The 18,629-nt window shown below is 54.8% G+C and overlaps 1 protein-coding gene across 1 annotated transcript in view; it reads left to right on the plus strand.

Annotated features, from left to right (window-relative positions):
* Positions 1-18,629, plus strand: part of SND1 (staphylococcal nuclease and tudor domain containing 1) — a 500,999-nt gene that overhangs the window by 189,434 nt on the left and 292,936 nt on the right. The window contains exon 12 of the mRNA XM_073329019.2: positions 13,550-13,650. Coding sequence (XP_073185120.1) covers positions 13,550-13,650 — 101 coding nt within the window. The remainder of the gene's footprint in view (positions 1-13,549; positions 13,651-18,629) is intronic.

An 18,629-nucleotide genomic window follows, 5' to 3' on the forward strand; every position in this document is an offset into this window, starting at 1 on the left:
GGAACATAGAAATTGCCAGGCTGGGGGTCCATCTAACGTGGTCTCCAGCAGCAGCACCCAGGACCAGCTGCTTCATAGGAAATCACAAGAACCCCAGCGCTGGGCAGCTGTGGGGTAAAGGACACTGTCAGGTCGGAAACTTGCCAACCCAGAGCAGAGCCCATTCCCAAAGTGGACAGCTCGAGGAGGGCTCCTAGCTCTGCGTTTTAGCATTCAGCTGCAGCACCGGGCATCCTACTTCAGGCATCGCTAAAGGGGCGGGGTCTCCAAGTACTCACGTGCCCCTGGCGCCTGTCCCCTCAGCTGGGGCGTGTGTGGGGCAAAGCCGGGCACATCACTGAGCTTCATTTAACGCGAGCCCAAGTTTGCACCCCCATGCTGGAAAAACTAGAACCAGGGCAAAGACTGTGCCGCTTCCCCAGCCAGCCTCCCGGAGAGCAGGCTGAGCTGGGGCACCGGCAGGGAGCCCAGCCTTCTCCTGTTGTGCTTCCCAGCGGCTCTGGGGAGTACAGTCTCCACTTGCTGGGGAGGGAAGGGGTGAGATTGGGACCCAGTGACCCAATGGCAGGAAAATGATGTCCCCTGTTGTCCCCCCCAATCTGGAGGCTGTGTGGCCTGGTGGTGAAGTGTGGGACCCCCATTCCTTTGTCTCCATGCCCTGCCTGGCTTTGATCTCTAGGCAATGTGTGTGCAAGGCACTAGGCCGGCGTGCAGCTGCTGGGGATGTGGGGGGCTGTGGAGAGGCTCAGCTTGCAGGGGTGGTCTTCTCTCAGCATGGCTGCTGATCACGGGCAGTCATTTCGGCTGTGTTGTGGGTGGGATGGCTTCTGGCACACCCCCAGGCAGGCAGGCTGCCTCTCCTGGCTCCCAGGGCTAGACTGCTACGGGCGTTGTGGCCATGTTGGTGCCGGACGCCAGTGACCTGGCTGAGGTAGAAGGTGTGGAAACTATAAGCCTAATACAGGCAGGTGGAATCTTCCCTCCCCCTTGCTCTGCCAAGCCGCTGATCTCTCTGCTTGGCACGTGGCTGAGCCAAAGAAGCGCTGAGCAATGCTTAGGGGACTGGCCCTTGGAAGACCCTCATCAGAGGAGGGCTGCCTAGCTGTTCTGCTTGGTCCCTCCTGCAGCGTGCGTGAGCTATGTGGCATGCGTCCTTGGGGCACTATGGATGCTCCACACAGCGAGCAGCAACGATTCTCGGAGCCATGGTCAAACAAGCAAGGCTCGTGCTGCCGTGCTAAAAGTGGCTGTACATGGCGCAGCTTGGGCTCTGAAGTCAACCCCCTCCCTAGGCGTCCGCTCCAGCCCAAGACACAACATCGACACAGCTATTTGCAGCATGGCATCGCAAGCCCATGTCTAGCGACCTGGGCTCGGAGGCTGGCATGAGCTGTGCAGACGGACCCAAAAGTGGCCCCAAGCAGCTAGTTCTGAGCCTGCGGAAGGTGGTTCCCTTCCTTGTGGGCAGGAAGGCTGGAGCGGCATTAGTGTTTGGCAGAGCGAAGCAGAGGGGAGCTTGGCTTGTCCCCATCTCAACTGCCCTTTGAGCAGTGAGGTTAGTCAGGCTCTGCAGCTGTGCAGGAAGGGGGAGTTGAAGAGGAGAGTGGGGGTGAGGGAGAGGAATGACTGCACATACACCCTGGCATGGCTGGAGTGCAGGTGGTGTCTTTACAGTGGTAACCCCAGGGAGCAAAGGGGTGGACTGCGCATCTCTCCAAGAAGTGCTGGAGGCAGGGTGTCGTGGGTTTGTCACACTGCATGGAAGGAGCATGGGGGAAAACAGTGTTGAAACATCCTGCTCCAAGCGGTCTTCGTTGGTCTCATCCTCATCCTTTGCCTCCTAGAACCGTCTTGCTGCCATAGGTGTGTGTCTCCAAGAATGGTGCATACTGGGTGTGCCAGATTGGCCGTGGGGGTAGGGTGCCAGACTGTTACCCAGGCCACCCGGGTTCTGTTCCCACTTCTGCCATTGACTCTGGGCAAGTCTGTTCCTCTCTGCATGCCTGCTTCCCCACCTGTGAAACAGGGATGGCCATTCTCATGCAGAGATCCAGTCCCTGTACAGAAGCCCGGTATTAGGAGCGATACTGAGAATGGGCCAGAATTGCCCTCTTGGTTTATGGGAAGAGCCCTCATGCCTGGTGCCTAATGCAGCTACTGCAGAAAGAGACCAGGTCGCTGCCTTGTATATTACACAGCCCTGCGAAATGAAACCAGACAAGGAACAGAGGGAAATCCTTAACAGTCTCCGTTACGGAGAGAGCGGAGCAGACAGACGTGGCCTGCAGTGTCAGCCTGGCTAAGCCATTGCCGCTCCCTGGATGGCTCATAAGCGGCTATTTCCTCACCTGTTCATAGAGAGACCAGGAGCTCTAGTCATGATGAATAAGCCTCACCTGAGCAGCATTGTGATGGGGAGAATCTGTTCTAATGGAGCCTTGGCTCTGGGCTGTCCTGCCTTTCCCCAGGGCAGTAGGCAGCACCGCCCATCTGCTCAGCCAGTCCTTGGGGTGGGGCCGGACGCTCCCTGTAGTGACTGTAAAAGTGACCCCTCCATCCCTGCTGCTCCCTGCATGCTCAGGTTCCGAGTTGCCCACTTTCCTGATGGAGAATATTCCTCCTACTGCTTATTCCTGTTACTGCTGCAGAGCCGGCTTGTCTGCTGGGAGCGAGCTGGATTCTGTTCTGCCTCCTGGATCAACGCATCGTCTCTGTGCAGTCCAGCTGCAGGGCTTGCGAGTAAACCCCAGTAGTAATCCTTGGCTCTGCAGTGCTCCTCGGTAGCTCCCAAAGCACTGTACAAAGGAGGCCGGTGACCTTATTGCCCTGGGGCCTCCTCACTGAAGAGTGCAGAGGTGCTTACTCTGTAAACTCATAGGGGCAGGGATCATGGTTTTTGTGGAGTTTGTACAGTGCCTAGCACAGAGGGGTCCTGGTCCAGGACTAGAGTGCCCAGGTGCTATTAGTTATGTACCTAATAAATCATAGCAAAGTTTGTCCCAGGGCATGTTCGTTACTGGGGCTGTCATGTGAAAAGAAAAGAGCCCAGTGTAATCCCTGGTTGAATTTGTAGAGCAGCCAAAGAGCCCAGCTTGCTTGTGAATGAAGCGTGCTTGCTCTGGAGTCACGCTGTCCGTTGTCAGAGCAAGGACGTGCTTCGACAGGCTTGCCCTGTTGCTGGGAACGTGCTGTCCCACTGGGGTGTCCTGTGGGACTAGCTACGAGGGACCTGAAAACCTGAGCATGTGAGATTGTAAAAGCTGCTGCAGGAGGTAGTTTGTGGACATGGTAATGGCCAGCCCGCTGCACAGCAAACTGCTGGCCCAGCCATTGGCCCAGACCTGCCTGTGCCGGAGCTCCTGGGGCGCTCTTGGTCGTGGTTTAGCCAAGCGCACTCAGGTGGGCTCTGCTGTGGGCATCAGGGATGTCCGCTTTTGTAGGGTGAACTCAGGACTTGGCAGGTGTCACGGAGTGTGGGGGAGTCCAGGCCCTACACCCCTCTTCCTGGGATTCGCCGTGACTCTCAGCCAGCCAGTAAAACAGAAGGTTTATTGGACAACAGGAACACAGTCCAAAACAGAGCTTGTGGGGACAGCCAGGACCCCTCAGTCAAGTCCTTCTGAGGGAGCAGGGAGCTCAGACCCCAGCCCTGGGGTTCCCTGTGTTCCTCCACCCAGCCCCAAACTGAAACTACCTCTTTGGTCCAGCCAAGTCCAGATCACCCCAACCGCTCTCCCTTCACCACTGGGCGGTTCTGCTCAGGCACTCTCCCCAGCAGTTCTGTCCCTGCCCCTCACCCTCTGCTGCTGGTCCCAGCTCCTAGGAGGAGAGGATGGTGTCTTCTAAATTAAATATCCCAGCTTGGCTCCAGTTCTTGGTGAGGTCCCCATTTCTCCAGCCTCTAAGGCACAAGCTTCAGTGACTTTACTGAGTCTGGGGCTGAGAGAGAAGCCCGTGTTTGCAGTGAGGGGTGTGTGGGCTTGGAAGCAAGGAAACAGCACTGGGGTGTGGAGGAGGGGCTGTGTTGCAGGATGGCTGGTGGGAGGAGGTGCGGATGGCAGGGGGTGGGTAGGCGGCTGGCACACCAGATCGGCTCCTCTGTAAATACTGAAGGTGGTGCCTGTAGACAGTGAGCCCTCCTCTCTTCCTCAGACTTCCACCAGCTATTCATTCTTCCCTTTTAAAAATGCTCGTCAGAGGAGACAGGTGCCCCTCTGAGAGCTGGGGCTCTCTTCTCTGCTGCAGGGCCCAGCGGGCTCTCCGGCATGTCTGCCCCTGCCACGGGTGAGCCCCAGCCCGGCCCCGTGGTCAGCGTTCTGGTGGTACATTGTCACTCCTCCCCCTGCTGGTGGTTGGGCTGTGCTCTGAGAGCAGCATTGCTGAGCTGGGGATGGCCATGGTGGAGCCTGGGATGGGAGAAGGGTTTTGGGGAGAGGTCGCTGGTGTAGAGTGGGGATGCTGTGGCTTTGGCAGGCCCGGTAACACACAACCCGTCTGTGTGGGGAGGGGGCTGCCTCCTTCCTTCCCCTCTATTCAGCACTTGGCCCGAGCTGCCTTGGAAACAGGAGCAGCTCCCAAAGGCTCTGTGACCCCAGCCTGGTGAAATATGGCCACATGTTCATAGACTCATAGATATTAAGGTCAGAAGGGACCATTATGATCATCTAGTCTGACCTCCTGCACAATGCAGGCCACAGAATCTCACCCCCCCAGTCCTGCATCCCATCAGAGGCCATTGCACCTATTTACCATGAATAGTTAAAGATCAGTTAATTGCCAAAATCATGTTATCCCATCATACCATCTCCTCCATAAACTTATATTAATTAGCTTGGCTTGTCCTTATGGGGGCCCAGCCACTGAACAGGACACATGCCCCCTCCCTTGGTAACAGTGTGTTAGCAAGACCCTTTACATTAATTCAGTGGCTCAAATTCCCCTGCCAGAAATTAATTATTTAAACTTCTTGGTGCATTATTCCCCCCGCTCTGTCCTTGTAAAAAGCTGATGGGATGGAGCACGCTGCAGAGGCTGGAGGACGTCTCCCCTCCTCCAGTCCATGCTCACCTTTCCTTCCTTCCCAGCCTTCTCCCGCAGCGTGCAGGCAGCTCATTAATCAGGACCACAAATTCCCTTTGTGTGGGGGGAGGGTCTGTTTTTTTTGTAATGATCCCAGTAGAGTGCTTGGGCGCCAGGCAAGGGAGGGTGATGCTGAGTGTGCAGGCTGTACGAAGGCAAACCGATCTCTGTGTAGTGCCATTCTTCTCGGGGCTGGAGCTCCTCCAGGGAGGAAAACTGCCCGAGTGATTTAATTCACACTGACTGCAGCTGACCTTGGAAACTTGCCGGTAGACGACTGCTATTGACACTGGCTGTAGAGCGGAGCAAGTCCAGGGCTGGTTGGTGGGATGGGTGGGTGGGCTGGATCTGGGGCAGGGGAAGAGGGGGATGGTAAATTGATGCCTTGGTATGACCACCGGCTCTGTTAGCAGGGAGTCTTGGGCCAGAGGTGTTTGTCTTGGAGCATGTGTGTGTGTGTGGGAGGGGATGCATGACCAGGCCACATGCTGATTGCGTGAAGCTGATGGGTCACTTGTTGAACTGGCTATGACGTGGTGAATGCACATTCAGGTCCTGGGAAGCGAGCTGGGAACACCTGTGTGCGAAGACCTTCCCTTGCTTTGAAGGACACTGTGCACGGTATTTCCCCCTCTGGATTCTCTTTGATCCTTCTGCTTTAAGTGCCCTGTGCATAGGCCCAAGTCCGCTGCGGGAGAGCAGGCCACGTGCTGGTGCTTGGACGGACCAGCATGCTTGCCTTTGTTTCCATGAAGTGTTTCTCCCCATCAAATATTTAGCAAGGTGCAGGTCTGCTGGATGATGGTAATGGCCACTTACGGGAGTGCGTGGTGTCAGATGGAGCAAGCTGACAGCCTCCTGTGCTCGGGCTGCCGCAGGCTCTGCATTTAGATAGGCCCTTCTCCTAGCGGCGCGCTCAGCCCCTTCCTGACACTACTGTACCATCACCCTGTTGCATGGCTAATTTAGGAGAGCAGGTGCTGTGGGGACTTGGCTCACTGGGATTCATGGGACCTGCCTCTGACTCCGCAGGCATCCATCCATCTCTGCCACTTTCCCCATCTGTAAAATGGGGATAATATGGCAGGAAGTGAATTTACTGGTGTGTTGCAAAGACAACAAATGGAGTGCTCAGAGGCCATGGTGAGTGGTGGAGGCTATCTAAGCACCTAGGGAGTCGGGCCTCTGCTTTGAACTGCAGATGGGTGTGTCTAAAAACTGTCCACAGTGGATCGTGTTCCCCTCTTACATTGCTTGTTTTGGCTTGTAAGCGCTTCAAGGCAGAGGCCATGTCCTTGCTGTAACTGTTCGTTATAGGATACTACTGATGATAGGGTGGGTTCTTTAAATGCAGCCTGATCAGAACTGTGAAGGCAGGAATCCTCCCTGCCCGAGCACTTCTTCACCTCTCTCAAGCTGGTGATCCATTGATGAGACGGGAACGTGGCTGAAGTTAGAATGATCCTTCCAAGGGGAAGCGGGGAGTGGAATGCCGCTCAGGGCACGAGATAAACAGCCAGCCTTGGTAAATGAGGCCATTAGCTCAATGGACGTTGTATGCATGACTCAGTCCCCTCTATTCCTAGAGAGAGTAGCAAAGTGCACCCCAGAGGGGCTTGAAAGGAGGGAAGATCTGCTCACAGCCACAGCTGATCTAACACCGTGCTGTGTCCTCTGTGCCATGGGTCAATGCATGACCCCTCCCCTTTGGAGACCTAGGTGCAGACTCTCTCAGTAACAGGTGCTACAAACCACAGGCCTTGCCATGCCCCACGGCGTCTCTTGCAGTCCCATACCACTAGCAGACTCTGCTTTAGAGAGGCCTTGGGTAGCCAGCAGGCTGCATGGGGCTGGCGTGTTGGTGGAACTGCGTGGGGAATTCAGGGCTTGGGGGGCTGTTGGGTAGGATTGAGGGACATCTGCAAAACTGGGGGGCACATAGGGCTGGACTAGCAGGGGAGCGGCAGGCTGGAATTGAGGGGCACTGGCAGGGCTGGGAGAGCAGGGGTGTTGTGGGGTTAGGATCAGGTGGGATTGAGTGGTAACCTGGCTATATGCCAGTTGTCCAATGGGGTCCCTCTAGGACTGGATGTGAATGAGAATAGGGCAGATGCTGACATACAGGTTTGTGTTCCCTCTGTCATTTCCGTTAGCTGGCATCCCCTGCCTGGGTGCCAAGAAGTGAAAATCCCCGGTGGTGAGAGAATGAAGGCGGGTCTATGGCCTGGTTGTGGGGAGCTAACAGGAACGGCACCAAAACGCTAATTACACTCAGGGTTTAATTTCTGGTTTGCAGCTGCCTCCTGCTGCTGTAACATTGCTCGCTGCTGTTCTTGGAACCCCTTTGGGGTTCTTTGATACTATAATAACACTGCAGTTCTGAAGAGATGCGTGTTCAACAATCGCATAATAGGCGCTTTCCTAGCCCCTTTCCTCTCCGGGGCTTGGTGCTTTGCAAACCCTAACCCGTAGTGCCCCGGGGAAGCAGGTAAATATAATAGTGTAATCTCCGTTTCTGTCAGTGTGTCTGAGTGGTGTTCAGCACCCACTGCTCCCATTGATGACAGGCCACTGAAAATCAGACCGTCAGTGATTTGCCAAAGGCCATGCTGCAAATCAGTGACTGCCAAGAATGCTATCCCAGCTCTCCTGACTGCTAAACCCAGGCTCTGTCTACTAGAGCAGTGGTTCTCAAGCAGGGGTACGCGTACCCCTGGGGGTCTTCTGGGGGTGCGTCAGCTCAGCTAGAGATTTGCCTAGTTTTACAACAGGCTACATAAAAGGCACTAGCAAAGTCAGTACAAACTAAAACTTCGTACTGACAATGACTTGTTTATACGGCTCTGTGTACTAAACACTGAAATGTAAGTACAGTATTTATATTCAAGTTGATTTGTTTTATAGCTCTATGGCAAAGAGGAGGAAGTCCGCGATTTTTTAGTACTAGTGCACTGTGACACTTGTGTATTTTTATGTCTGATTTGGTCAGCAAGTAGTTTTTAAGTGAGGTGTAGCTTGGGGCATGCAGGACAAATCCTCCTCCTGAAAGGGGGGCAGCCTGGAAAGGCTGCGAGCCGCTGTGCTACACCACACGCTGATTCTTGCCCATGTTTGTTTCTCCGCGGCACTGATCGCGCCATGCTGCAGTTCTCCCCCACACTGTTGCTGTGGCCGTGGCGTAGCTGTTGCTGCTTCAAGGAGTGTCCCTAGGGTGCTCCACTGGAGGGAAGCAGACACACCTACAGGGGAGCACCCGAGGGATGCGCACCTCGAAGAACCATCGTCACTGCGCAAGGTGAGTCATTTCTCGTTGCTGTGGGTGCTGTTGGGTCAGTGGGGGAGAACATTTCAGCCGTCACCAAGACTTGCTGGCCTATCACGTCAGCCTCCTTAATATCAGCTGCGTGGTGTTGGCCGCAGGGTCCTTTCAGACATGCCAAACCCGCAAAAAAAAAAAAGCAGCAGTTGGGCTTGTTTTTGTCTTAATTGGCTTGTGAGTTGCTTGTTGGCTAGTTTTTGGCTTGTAGCTTGTTGCTTCTTTGTTTTGAATGGCTCCCAGCAAGCAGGGGTGCACAGCGGGCCCACCACAGTCCCAGACTACACTCCGGGAGGCTCTAGTCACAGAGCGTTGGGGTTCTTAGGGATTGGCTTGTTTTGGCCTTGTTTTGAAATGGGATTAGCTTGATTTTTGGCTTATTGTGAAAATCGGGGTGCTTATTTACCACGTGAAAGTTGGCAACTGTGGGTCCTTTCCACCTTTGGTCTCAATGCTTTGGCTGCATTTTGTAGCAGGCAAGTAAAGTGGGAATTAGATTGTCACATCCCTGCCTCTGAAAGTGGACCTAAAAGGAAGCGTTGCCAGCCTGGATGCTAACTGTTTTGAGTCCTGTCAGATTGAATGTGTAGGGAATTTGTGGGGTGTTTTGTCCAGAGGGAGTGGATTTTGCTAAGAGAAGTGAAGGATTTCACCACGCTGGCATAGTACAGGCGGGTGGCATGTCAGCTTTGCCAGGGCATCTGAACCTGCTGTCCAGGGCAGATGCCACCATTCATGCCCACTTGTTGTGATACTTTGCATGTCTAGTGAACCTCAGTCCACAACTCAAGCCACTGTACTCCTTGCCCCCCATTTTGGAATTTGAACCCGCGTCTTGAGGTGTGAAATGCAATGACCCTTTGTGCTGCTGACGACCTTACCTCTGGTACATACACAGCACCCGATGCATGGCCGTGACCGTGTGCTGGAGCGTGAATGGGAGAAGTCATCCAAGCTGCTGCTCGCGTGAGCAGGCCTTTGGGTTAGCTGCCTTTCCCCCTCTTTAGCCACAAGCTATTGCCTGCTTCTGGTCAAGGCGTCTCCTAAATGAGCTGCTCCTTGCTGCTGAGCTGTATGGATGTGTGAGAAACCCTGGGGTAGTTTGAATTTCCTAACTTGCCTTTCCAAATAATCATTCCTCTCCCCTCCCCCCATATATTTGACAGTAGTTTCACCAGAAGGAATTACTTTAACCTCTCCCCTTAATTGCTCCTTAATTGACAGATTTCAGAGTAACAGCCGTGTTAGTCTGTATTCGCAAAAAGAAAAGGAGTACTTGTGGCACCTTAGAGACTAACCAATTTATTTGAGCATGAGCTTTCTTGAGCTACAGCTCACTTCATCGGCTGCATACTGTGGAAACTGCAGCAGAAATGGCCCAACTTGATGATCACTTTAGATAAGCTATTACCAGCAGGACAGTGGGGTGGGAGGAGGTATTGTTTCACGATCTCTGTGTGTATATAATGTCTGCTGCAGTTTCCACAGTATGCATCCGATGAAGTGAGCTGTAGCTCACGAAAGCTCATGCTCAAATAAATTGGTTAGTCTCTAAGGTGCCTCAAGTACTCCTTTTCTTTTAATTGACAGAGCTTCCTCTTGTTGCTTCCCAAACATGGCTAGATGCGTTGTACGAGCAAGTGAGCCGATGGCAGGAGTCTTTGCGCGAGTTGTACCTTTTTGCATTTTTATGCTCCTTTAAAATGCAAGGCTTGTAAAGAGCCGACACTTGAAAGGGCTTTAAAGACATTCGTGTAACATTGATGAACTTGATGCCTGTCTGTCTCCTGCTTCCTTTTGACTTGATCAGTCGAAGCTGAAAGCGGAACAAAGGTGCTAGCTCAAAGTACAAGGGGTAAAGCAGAGGAAAAAACCCTACCTGGGAAAAAAAAAAGTGATGTATAAAAGATTCCTCCTGCTGGCTGGCTGCAGAGCACAGCTGAGCTGTGGGAGCCTGTCTCCAAAATCTCTCTGGTCTCCTTGGTGGGAGCACTCACTTGGTAGCTCTGTTGCATGGGCGGGGTGAGTAGCAAGGCTTTCTATTCCCTGAGGAGGGAGAAGAGCTGTATGCTCCATGAAGTCCACTAGAGACTCGGCTATTGCTGATCTTCTTTGTGTGCAAGGTGCCCAGATGCTGCAGTGAGGGAACCCTAGGGCTGAGAGATGGCTTAGACCTGTGGGCATATGAGACACTTGAAGCTCCCTTGGTTGGTGACCTACCAAGGGAGACCTAGTGCTGGGCCCTGTCAGCGCCTATCTCCTCCTTTTTGCTGCCTGATTACCTCCAAGCAGGGGAGAGTCACCCTCCCTGCCTCCCACTGACCCTTTCTTCCTCCCTAAAACCAGCTGCTTCCACCTTCCCTCCCAAGAAACCAGGCCTGGGAAAGCACGCCTTAGAGCGCGATCTGCCAGGCCACAAACCCAGCAGGTGATGAAACACAGGCCGGGCCCGTGGCAGCTCCGGGGCCTTGTCTGCACTGGGTATGTCTGGCTCCCCTGGGGCATACTGCTGGTGCAGGCTCGGTGGGGCAGATGCTCCTGTGCCATTCCCACACCACAGCTGCTGCCTTTGCTGCTGGAAAATGATGGGTCTGAACTCTGCTAGCAGGAGACAGTCCCACAGTAGCTGGGAAATCCAAGCCCCTGCAAGTCTGGCAAGGCAGATGGCTTGATGCTGACACCCTCTCCCACCTCCATCCCCCAATTACTAGAATAACCTCGGCTTTATCTGGATTAAGTGGCAGTTAAAATGTTGGGAAGTAAGATTTTGGAGTAAACAAAGCAGCTGGATTAAGTTGGATTTACACAGAAATGTAGATGTTGGCATGAATTAGGTAATAGGCTTTGTTCAAACACTTCAGCCCTTCAGTTGAAATTCCCCTAGCCCCTCTTGTGCTGCCCTTTCTATTGCAGTTGGGAATTGCTGTTCAAACTTGCCGGTACTGGATTGGACACCTGTACCACTGCATTGTGCAGAGCTAGCTGATGAGTTGGAATTCTGTTGCATTTGTTCGAAAATTGATGGTCAAGCTGACCGAAAGGGGCCCATTTAACTTCACACCATAGAGCTTCTGTTCCCCCGTCACATCAGACAGTGCCAAGGGGGCATTCGGCACAACTGAAGGGAGGTCCGTTCAAAATGGAGAAGAAAATGCTTTGTCATATAATGTTTGTTTGGCGTGTGGAACTCCCTGCTACAGGAAACTAAATCCAAGAAGTTAGCAAGGTTCAAAGGAGGTTTGGATAGTATCCAGATAACATCTTAGAGGAGTAAAAGCTAAATTTGGAAGGGGGAGAGCCCCTGTTCCAGGGTTCAAACCAATCTCTATTCCAGTTTGGGATGAGACCTTTATGGGGAGGGCAGATTATCCCCCATCTGTCCCCCACTGGGCTTCTTGCCCCTTTCTCTCTCTGTCAGTGACAGGATGCAGGACAGGATGGGCCTCTGGGTCTGATCCATCTGGCAATTCCTGTGGAGCGGGACCTGCTTTTCAGATAGTGCTGAGAACGGCCCCTGGGAAGAGCAGGCTCCTTTAATGCATCAAAGTTGGGCAGCCAAGGCCAAGAGTCACTCTTGAAAATGTAGAAAGAAGGGGAGGACGTGTGGCACCTTAGAGACGAACCCATTTATTTGAGCATAAGCTGCCGCTCACTGCATCAGCTGCATCCCTTGAAAATGTAGGCTGGTAAAGTCTGCATTCAGGATCTCCCACCTGTCTCTTCCACTCGGGCTTTTCGCCCTGTGTAAACCACGTTGGGTTTGGCTGATTTCCTCAGTTGTGGCTCCTCCGCACTGGTGCATCATCTGTAGCCTTCTTGAAAGGGAACAGGGATAGAATGGCACTATCTGAGCCCTTTACCATGCACAGCAGCATCCCTGGGAATTTTTATGCAGGGGTGACTTAGATTGCAGGGAGGGCGCATGGGGCAGGAACAGCTCCCCCTGCCCTGGCTACAGGAGCCTCTGGAGGGTAAAAGTTCTCCCTGTGCAGAGAGCTGGCACAGGAGTGAGTGCTGCTTCAGCCCAGAGGGGTTTGTATCGTGCAGTCACTGGGAGACGATGGCCAGCAGCTTTGACCCTGGGAAGTCAAGGTTGGCAGTCTGGGCCTGTCTGTAGTGGGAGACTAAGGGTGGAGGTGTGGCCCCGTCAAAGTCAATGTTGTCACTGATGCTGCAGGGCCAGGGTTTCACCCATTGTGTGTGTGTTAACAGCCCACATGATTCAAAGCCCAGTGTAGACAGGTCTAGCTGTAGTTCACAGAGCTCGGCTGGTCAAGGTGGACCTGGTGGGGAGCTTAGACTACGAACTGCCCAGCTAACCTGTTAAAGCTGCCACTCGCCCTGTCTGCAGCAGGGTTGTAGCAACCGTGTTTTACAAACACCCTTGTCGAGTGTGGACAGACACTAGCCGGCTAACTCCAGATGCACGGGTCTCAAGTGGTTTGGGAACTGAATGCTAATGACAGTATGATACTGTCCAAGGTGGATGCTGATTTATATATTTAATTGGTATCCAAAGGGGTGTTTTCCCAAACAATGATTTGTAGCTGGTTCTCAACACCCCACTGATAAGCAATGTGCCCCCATCTCTGCCAGCTGCCCACCTGTGTTAATGACCGCTGCCATTGGCAGCAGCAGGACTAAGAGCTCTAGCTAGTTTGCGTAAAATTATAGGCATGGCCGTATGCTGGCGCCCTGCTGCATCTTGTGTGCGTTTGGGAGCGAGAAGCAGCGAAGTGGGGTCAGTCCTGCTCTCGCAGTCCAAACGCTGGAGCTGCGCTTTCCTCCCCGAGCCAAGGGCTGCAGCAGTGAAGTTCTGTGCAGTTTGTTAAACCTGGAAGGCTCCTGGTGTACATGTTCTCTGCTATTGTCTCCTGCTGGCCTGTCAGATGCTACACTTGTAACTCACTGCACTGGCTGGCGTTAGCTGGGAAGTGCATGCTTTGATCCGACGGGGTATTTAGGAGCCTGTAGTTGGTTCTGGGTGTGGGCAGGTGGGCTCCCTTGTGAAAGGAGAGGGGGCTGGGGAGGGTCACATTCAGAGAGCCCCTGGGCAGTATGGGTGCCGAGGCCCCTTCGCCCTGGGCTCGTTCCGTCGTTACCATGTGCTCTGGTGGTTAATGAAGTCTCAGATCTGGCTGCCTTCTCTTGCAGGTGAACGTCACTGTGGACTATATCAGACCAGCCAGCACCGCCACAGAGGCTGCACCTGCCTTCTCGGAGCGCACCTGTGCGACCGTTGCCATTGGAGGCATGTGAGTATCGCCCTAGGCAGGCTGGGAACCCCGGGCTGGCCAGCTCTGAGATTGGGCACAGACTTACCAGCATTTCCAGCCACAGTTGAGTGGGATGATCATACCTGGCACTCTCGCTGATACCACCTTGGCCCCAGTGTCCCAGTTTAATGCGCAGGGCACCACAATGCGGGTTTTATAGCAGGTCTCAGTTGTAGATCCCAACGCCAGGTGAGGCTGTCGGGATTACCTAGTCCAGCGGGTCTCAAACTTTGTTGCACTGCGACTCCAACCCCAGTGCCCTGTCGTTACTCTAGAACCATGGCTGTCATTAGGGGGTGGCAAGCAGGGCAATTGCCGGGGCCCCCCCCAAAGCTATGTTGCTCAGGCTTCTGCTTTCTGCCCTGCTCCAGTGAGTCTAAGGCCGGCCCTGGCGACCCCATTAAAACAAACTCGCGACCCACAGTTTGAGAACCGCTGAGCTCGTCTGCTTCTCTGTGTGACACAGGCCAGAGAACGGCCCCATCTCCTGAGCATTTCTGGTTTTTGCTTTATGCTGCAGACAGCACTAAGTGCTGCTGCTTAGATGTTTTGGTGTGGAAGCCGAAGTCTACATGACAAATGTGTGTTCACACCCCTGAGCAGCCCAGTTCTAACCCCTGCAGGAAATGCAGACAAGCCCTAAGTCCTTGCGGTTTTTAGCCTTTCTGCACCTGTTGCCTCGTACAGGCGATAGCCCTCTTAGGAGTAGGCACGGTTACCCTCGTGGTGAGTGCTAATACAAGCGGGGGATGTGCCCCAGCTCTGCGTTTTTCCGACTGTGACTGTTGGCAAGAATCTCCTGCCCACGCTTAGCATGGTCAGTCTGCAAAGCCCTTTGCATGTATTACTTCCCCTCTCTGCCCTGCCTTGTGGTGGTTCCGTGTTCTCGTACCCATATCAGACAGGGAATCACAAGGAGAAAGCAAATGTGACTTGCTCTCCATCCCTAAGGGGGTCACTGGCACAGCTGGGGTTAAAGCTTGTGAGCTTCTGGCTCCCAATCCTGTGCACTGGCCATCCGCCCAAACTGCTAGTGTTTTACAAGCCATGTAAGGGGGCCATGCAGCTCCGAGTCCCCTGTGCTCAGATGCATGGGCTGGCCACCTCCCTGTCTCATGCTGCTCTTTCCAGCTCTTCTTTCCATCAAGTAATTTACACATTATTTAACAGCTGCTCGAGTGCTTCTGAGCCAGGCAGCTGTGAGTGGGCTGAGCCTGCAGCCAGATCCTGGCTCATGGGTCTGTCATGCTCACCCTTGTCCCTTTGCCGGGCTGCTCTAAGGACCTTGGGGCAGGGACCCATGTGTTGCCTGTGTGGCTGAGGGATGAGGTGCTGCTCAGATGCAGACACCCCTGGGGCTGCTATCTCCTCTGGCTCTTGCCATATCCATAGGCAGGTATAGTGCTCAAAGCCCAACACAGCTTCGGGGATGCTGGGGGCACCGGGAGGAGGAGAGACTCCAAGGGCAGTTCTGAGCCCCTCGCTCTGGGATTTATTGACCAGGGGGTGCTCAGGAAGCACCAGATCACTGCGGGTCCGTGCACTGTTGGGATTCCCAGCCGTGCCTGGTTATTGGAGAGATTTGGTTTATCCCCGCCCCACAGGAGCAGCTAGCCCATTAGCCCCCCTATGGCAGAGCTGACCCTATGTGGCTGCCATGTGTCTCTGGGTGGCTTGCAGCCTTCTAGTGCAGGTGTCTGCAGCCTCTGGATGGCACGGGAGGGCCCCAGGCACTGACACACGTGCTCAGTGCCTGCAGCCAAAAGCTTCCTGCGCCGACTCCGCTCTGGTCTGTGCTTGGGATGGGTGTATCTGGGACACATTCCCTTCCCCCAGCCCCTGGTAGCCATGGCAGGGTGGCTGGCCAATACCTGGCTCTTGTAGGACGGAAAGAACTTCCTTCTGGCTGTTTGTGTGGCCATGTCCTTAGAGTGCTGGGCTCGTTTGTGCTCTGAGGCAGTGTGTCTGGGGGTGCTGTACGAAGGGGTTGCCCTAGGCTTTTCTTCCCAGCGGTTAGTTTGGAAAGCACCCCAAGTGCTTTGGGGTGTGCCCTTTTGGTTTTCAGTCTGAGGGCAGGTCTACGCTTCAAACGCAGCCTTGCACAGCTGTGCCGCTGCAGCACTGTCATGGAGACGCGCTAAGCCAACGGGGAAAGCTGCTCCTGCCAGCTTAGTTACTCCCCCTCCGCGAAAGGCTGTAGCTAAGTTGTCAGGAGACGCTGTCCTGCCGACACAGCACTGTCTGCGTGTCTGCACCGGCACTGAGGTCGGTGTCGCTGGGGGTGTGGTTGTTCACACCCCCGAGCGACGGAGTTACACTAAAGTCGTTTTATTGTGCAGACCAGGGCCAAGGCCTAAGCTCTGGAGCTGTGTGTGCCTGGGGGGCCCTGCTGAGTGGAAGCCAGAAGTCCGCTCGTTCCTGAGCTTGAGTCTAATGAGGGCACTTGTGGCCTTCAGCCAGGCTTGTAATTCCTGCTCCGGGCTCCAGCTGGCCCTGGGTGCAGCAGCGTGTGGACGGTGCGCTGTCAGCATGTAGCCTGTGCACCTCAGCACCAGGCAGGGGAGAGGATGGCTTAGAGGGCTGACGTCGGGATATGGAGCCGCGTGCCTCCAACTTGCTGGCTGGAATCTGTCCCAGGGGGTGCCTGTTGCCGTGAGCCAGCTCTGGGGCCTGTCTGGTCTGAGTCGAAGGGTTCAGTCTAGTTCCTAGTGGACAAAATTCCACAGGTGTCAAAGTGCCTCATGCCAGGCCCTCCCTTGAGCCCCCTTAGTGGCAGAGGGACAAAGGGTTGAAAGGGCCATAGAGACTGATTTCCCTTTTCACCTGGGGGTGGGTTTCCCCAAGGCAGAGCGGGGGTGGGAGGCTACTCGTAGGGGCTGGGCCTGCCTGCTGGGAGGAGGAGGTGTCGTCTCAGGGGTGGCCGCGTCTGGTTTCTTGGGAGACCTTGGGGGCAGCATTCGTGTGGCACTTACTGTCCGTCGGTGGTGGTTGGGCCTGCGATGTGCCAGGCGCTTCACAGATGTTGGGCTGGGGTGGTCCCCGGCCTGATGAGCTGGGTGGCAGGAGGAGGGTGCTGGGTGGCTACCCTTGTTCCTGCCCCTGGGGTTTGGCTGGGTCACAGTGGGGGAGTAGGAGTTACCATTCATCAGATGTAGTGGGGAGAATTGGCCTGGTCCCGACTGTGTCTGTGTCCCGTTGGGCTGATGGGGATGGCTGGAGAGGTTGGTGTCCTGTGAGCCCTGCTGCCCAGGGGAAGACGACAGATCGTTTCATAGCAGCTTGGACTGATGGTAGCGTTTCCTTTCTCCTGCATCGGAGCTGCTGACATGTGATGGCCTGGCATTCAGACCCTGACCCCTGTGGGGCTGCTGAAGGTAGCGGTGCCGTCCCTGGGGCTCTTCCTGCCACTCTGTGCCACGCTCAGCACCATGGTGTCCCGCCGCCCTTCTGGTGTACTCCCCACTGCAGGTTTCTAGCTTTTTCTCTCTGCATCCCTTGGGGGCGTTACTCTGATGAGGTGCGATCGTAGTATAAGCCGCAGCATCGCTGGACGGTAGGTAGAGGCAAATCCCCTTGCCCCTTGACAAGAATGACCCTCATTTGTGTGACTTCATTGAAACTCACTCAGGGTGCCAGTGACTGGGAGAGCGAAGGGCTGGCGTTCCCATGGTCAGTGGCCATGCTGCAGACAGAGGCTCTCAGTCCATCAGCTGTTTCTCTCCCACCTGACTCCTGTAGCTCCAAGATGGCTCTCGAGCTGGGCCGGCCTGCGACACGTAAAGGGTCGTCCCACTTGCTCTGATACAACCGTGGTGGCATTAGCATAAAGTGCGTTCGAGCGCCCGTCAAAGTGAGATATCTCTCGCGCTGTGTGCTGGGAATGAAATGTGTGCAGCCGGTTTGGAACGGGGGGATGCAAAGGGGCTTCTCCGGTGCTGGGCTCAGCGAGGGAAGGAAAGGCTCAGAGTGGGTCTTGAGTTACCTGGCTGACTGTGTGCGCTAGCCAGCAACAGCACTCAGTTGGTAAATAGCATTTACATGTCCACGGCAGAGGCCTGGCTGGAATGGGGGAGGCTAGACGGGTGGAAAAGCCCAGCTGCCTCCCGTGGTGCAGGGCAACAGTAGCTCCCACGTGCTGTCTGGTCTCTCTTCAAATCATCCAAATGGTGGGGCCTGTATCGCTTTGGCTTGCAGTTGGGGCTGTTCCCTGCCGTAATTCCATCACATTGCTCCCAGCTATGGCCTTAGGCAGCTGTCCAGCTGCTCCTCTCCTCCCTTGGTGTTCACACCCCGCTGCAGGGCTGGCCCCTCCTGAACTGTTTCTAGCCCCACTGGGCAGGCTTAGCTCTTTTAATCTCTCCCCTCTTCCTGGGTTGCGTTCTGTGCCTCTTCTCTGAACTCCCTCCAGCTCTTCAGTATACTTCTGGCAGCGTGGTGCCTGGGACTGAATGGAGTGGTCGGGCCCGGGGCACCAGTGCCAGGACTCAGAGGGACACTGGTCAGGATTGGGCACTTACGCAGTAGCGGGAACATCTGGAGTTATACCAAAGATAAAAATACCCCACCACCAAGGACTGCCTGCCTCTGGATCAGGGCTTGAGCGGAACGTTGGGGTGAGGACACAGAACAGCCGGCCCCGAGAAGGCTGTCACTGCTCACTGCCGTGAGATCTTGCGCTGCCTTCTGAAATGGCTGGTGCTGGCCACTGAGGGAGACAGAACACTGGGCTGGATGGACCTGGGCTTGGCACTCCGCATGCTCCTCGACAGGAAAGGGGCATCTCCGCCCTGCCCCGTGGCGTGATGTGCCTGCGTCTGCTGCCGTGAATTGAACTGACCTCTTTTCTGGCTGCTGCACCACAGAGCAAACTCCTGTCTGGCCTCGTCTCCCCCTTCCCATATCTCTGGCATTGCAGCTGAGCAGACCCCTCCCCCCACTGAGTGTCTATGTCCCAGGGA

This window comes from Lepidochelys kempii, chromosome 1 (genome assembly GCF_965140285.1).
Source record: "Lepidochelys kempii isolate rLepKem1 chromosome 1, rLepKem1.hap1, whole genome shotgun sequence".
Taxonomy (NCBI): domain Eukaryota; kingdom Metazoa; phylum Chordata; order Testudines; family Cheloniidae; genus Lepidochelys; species Lepidochelys kempii.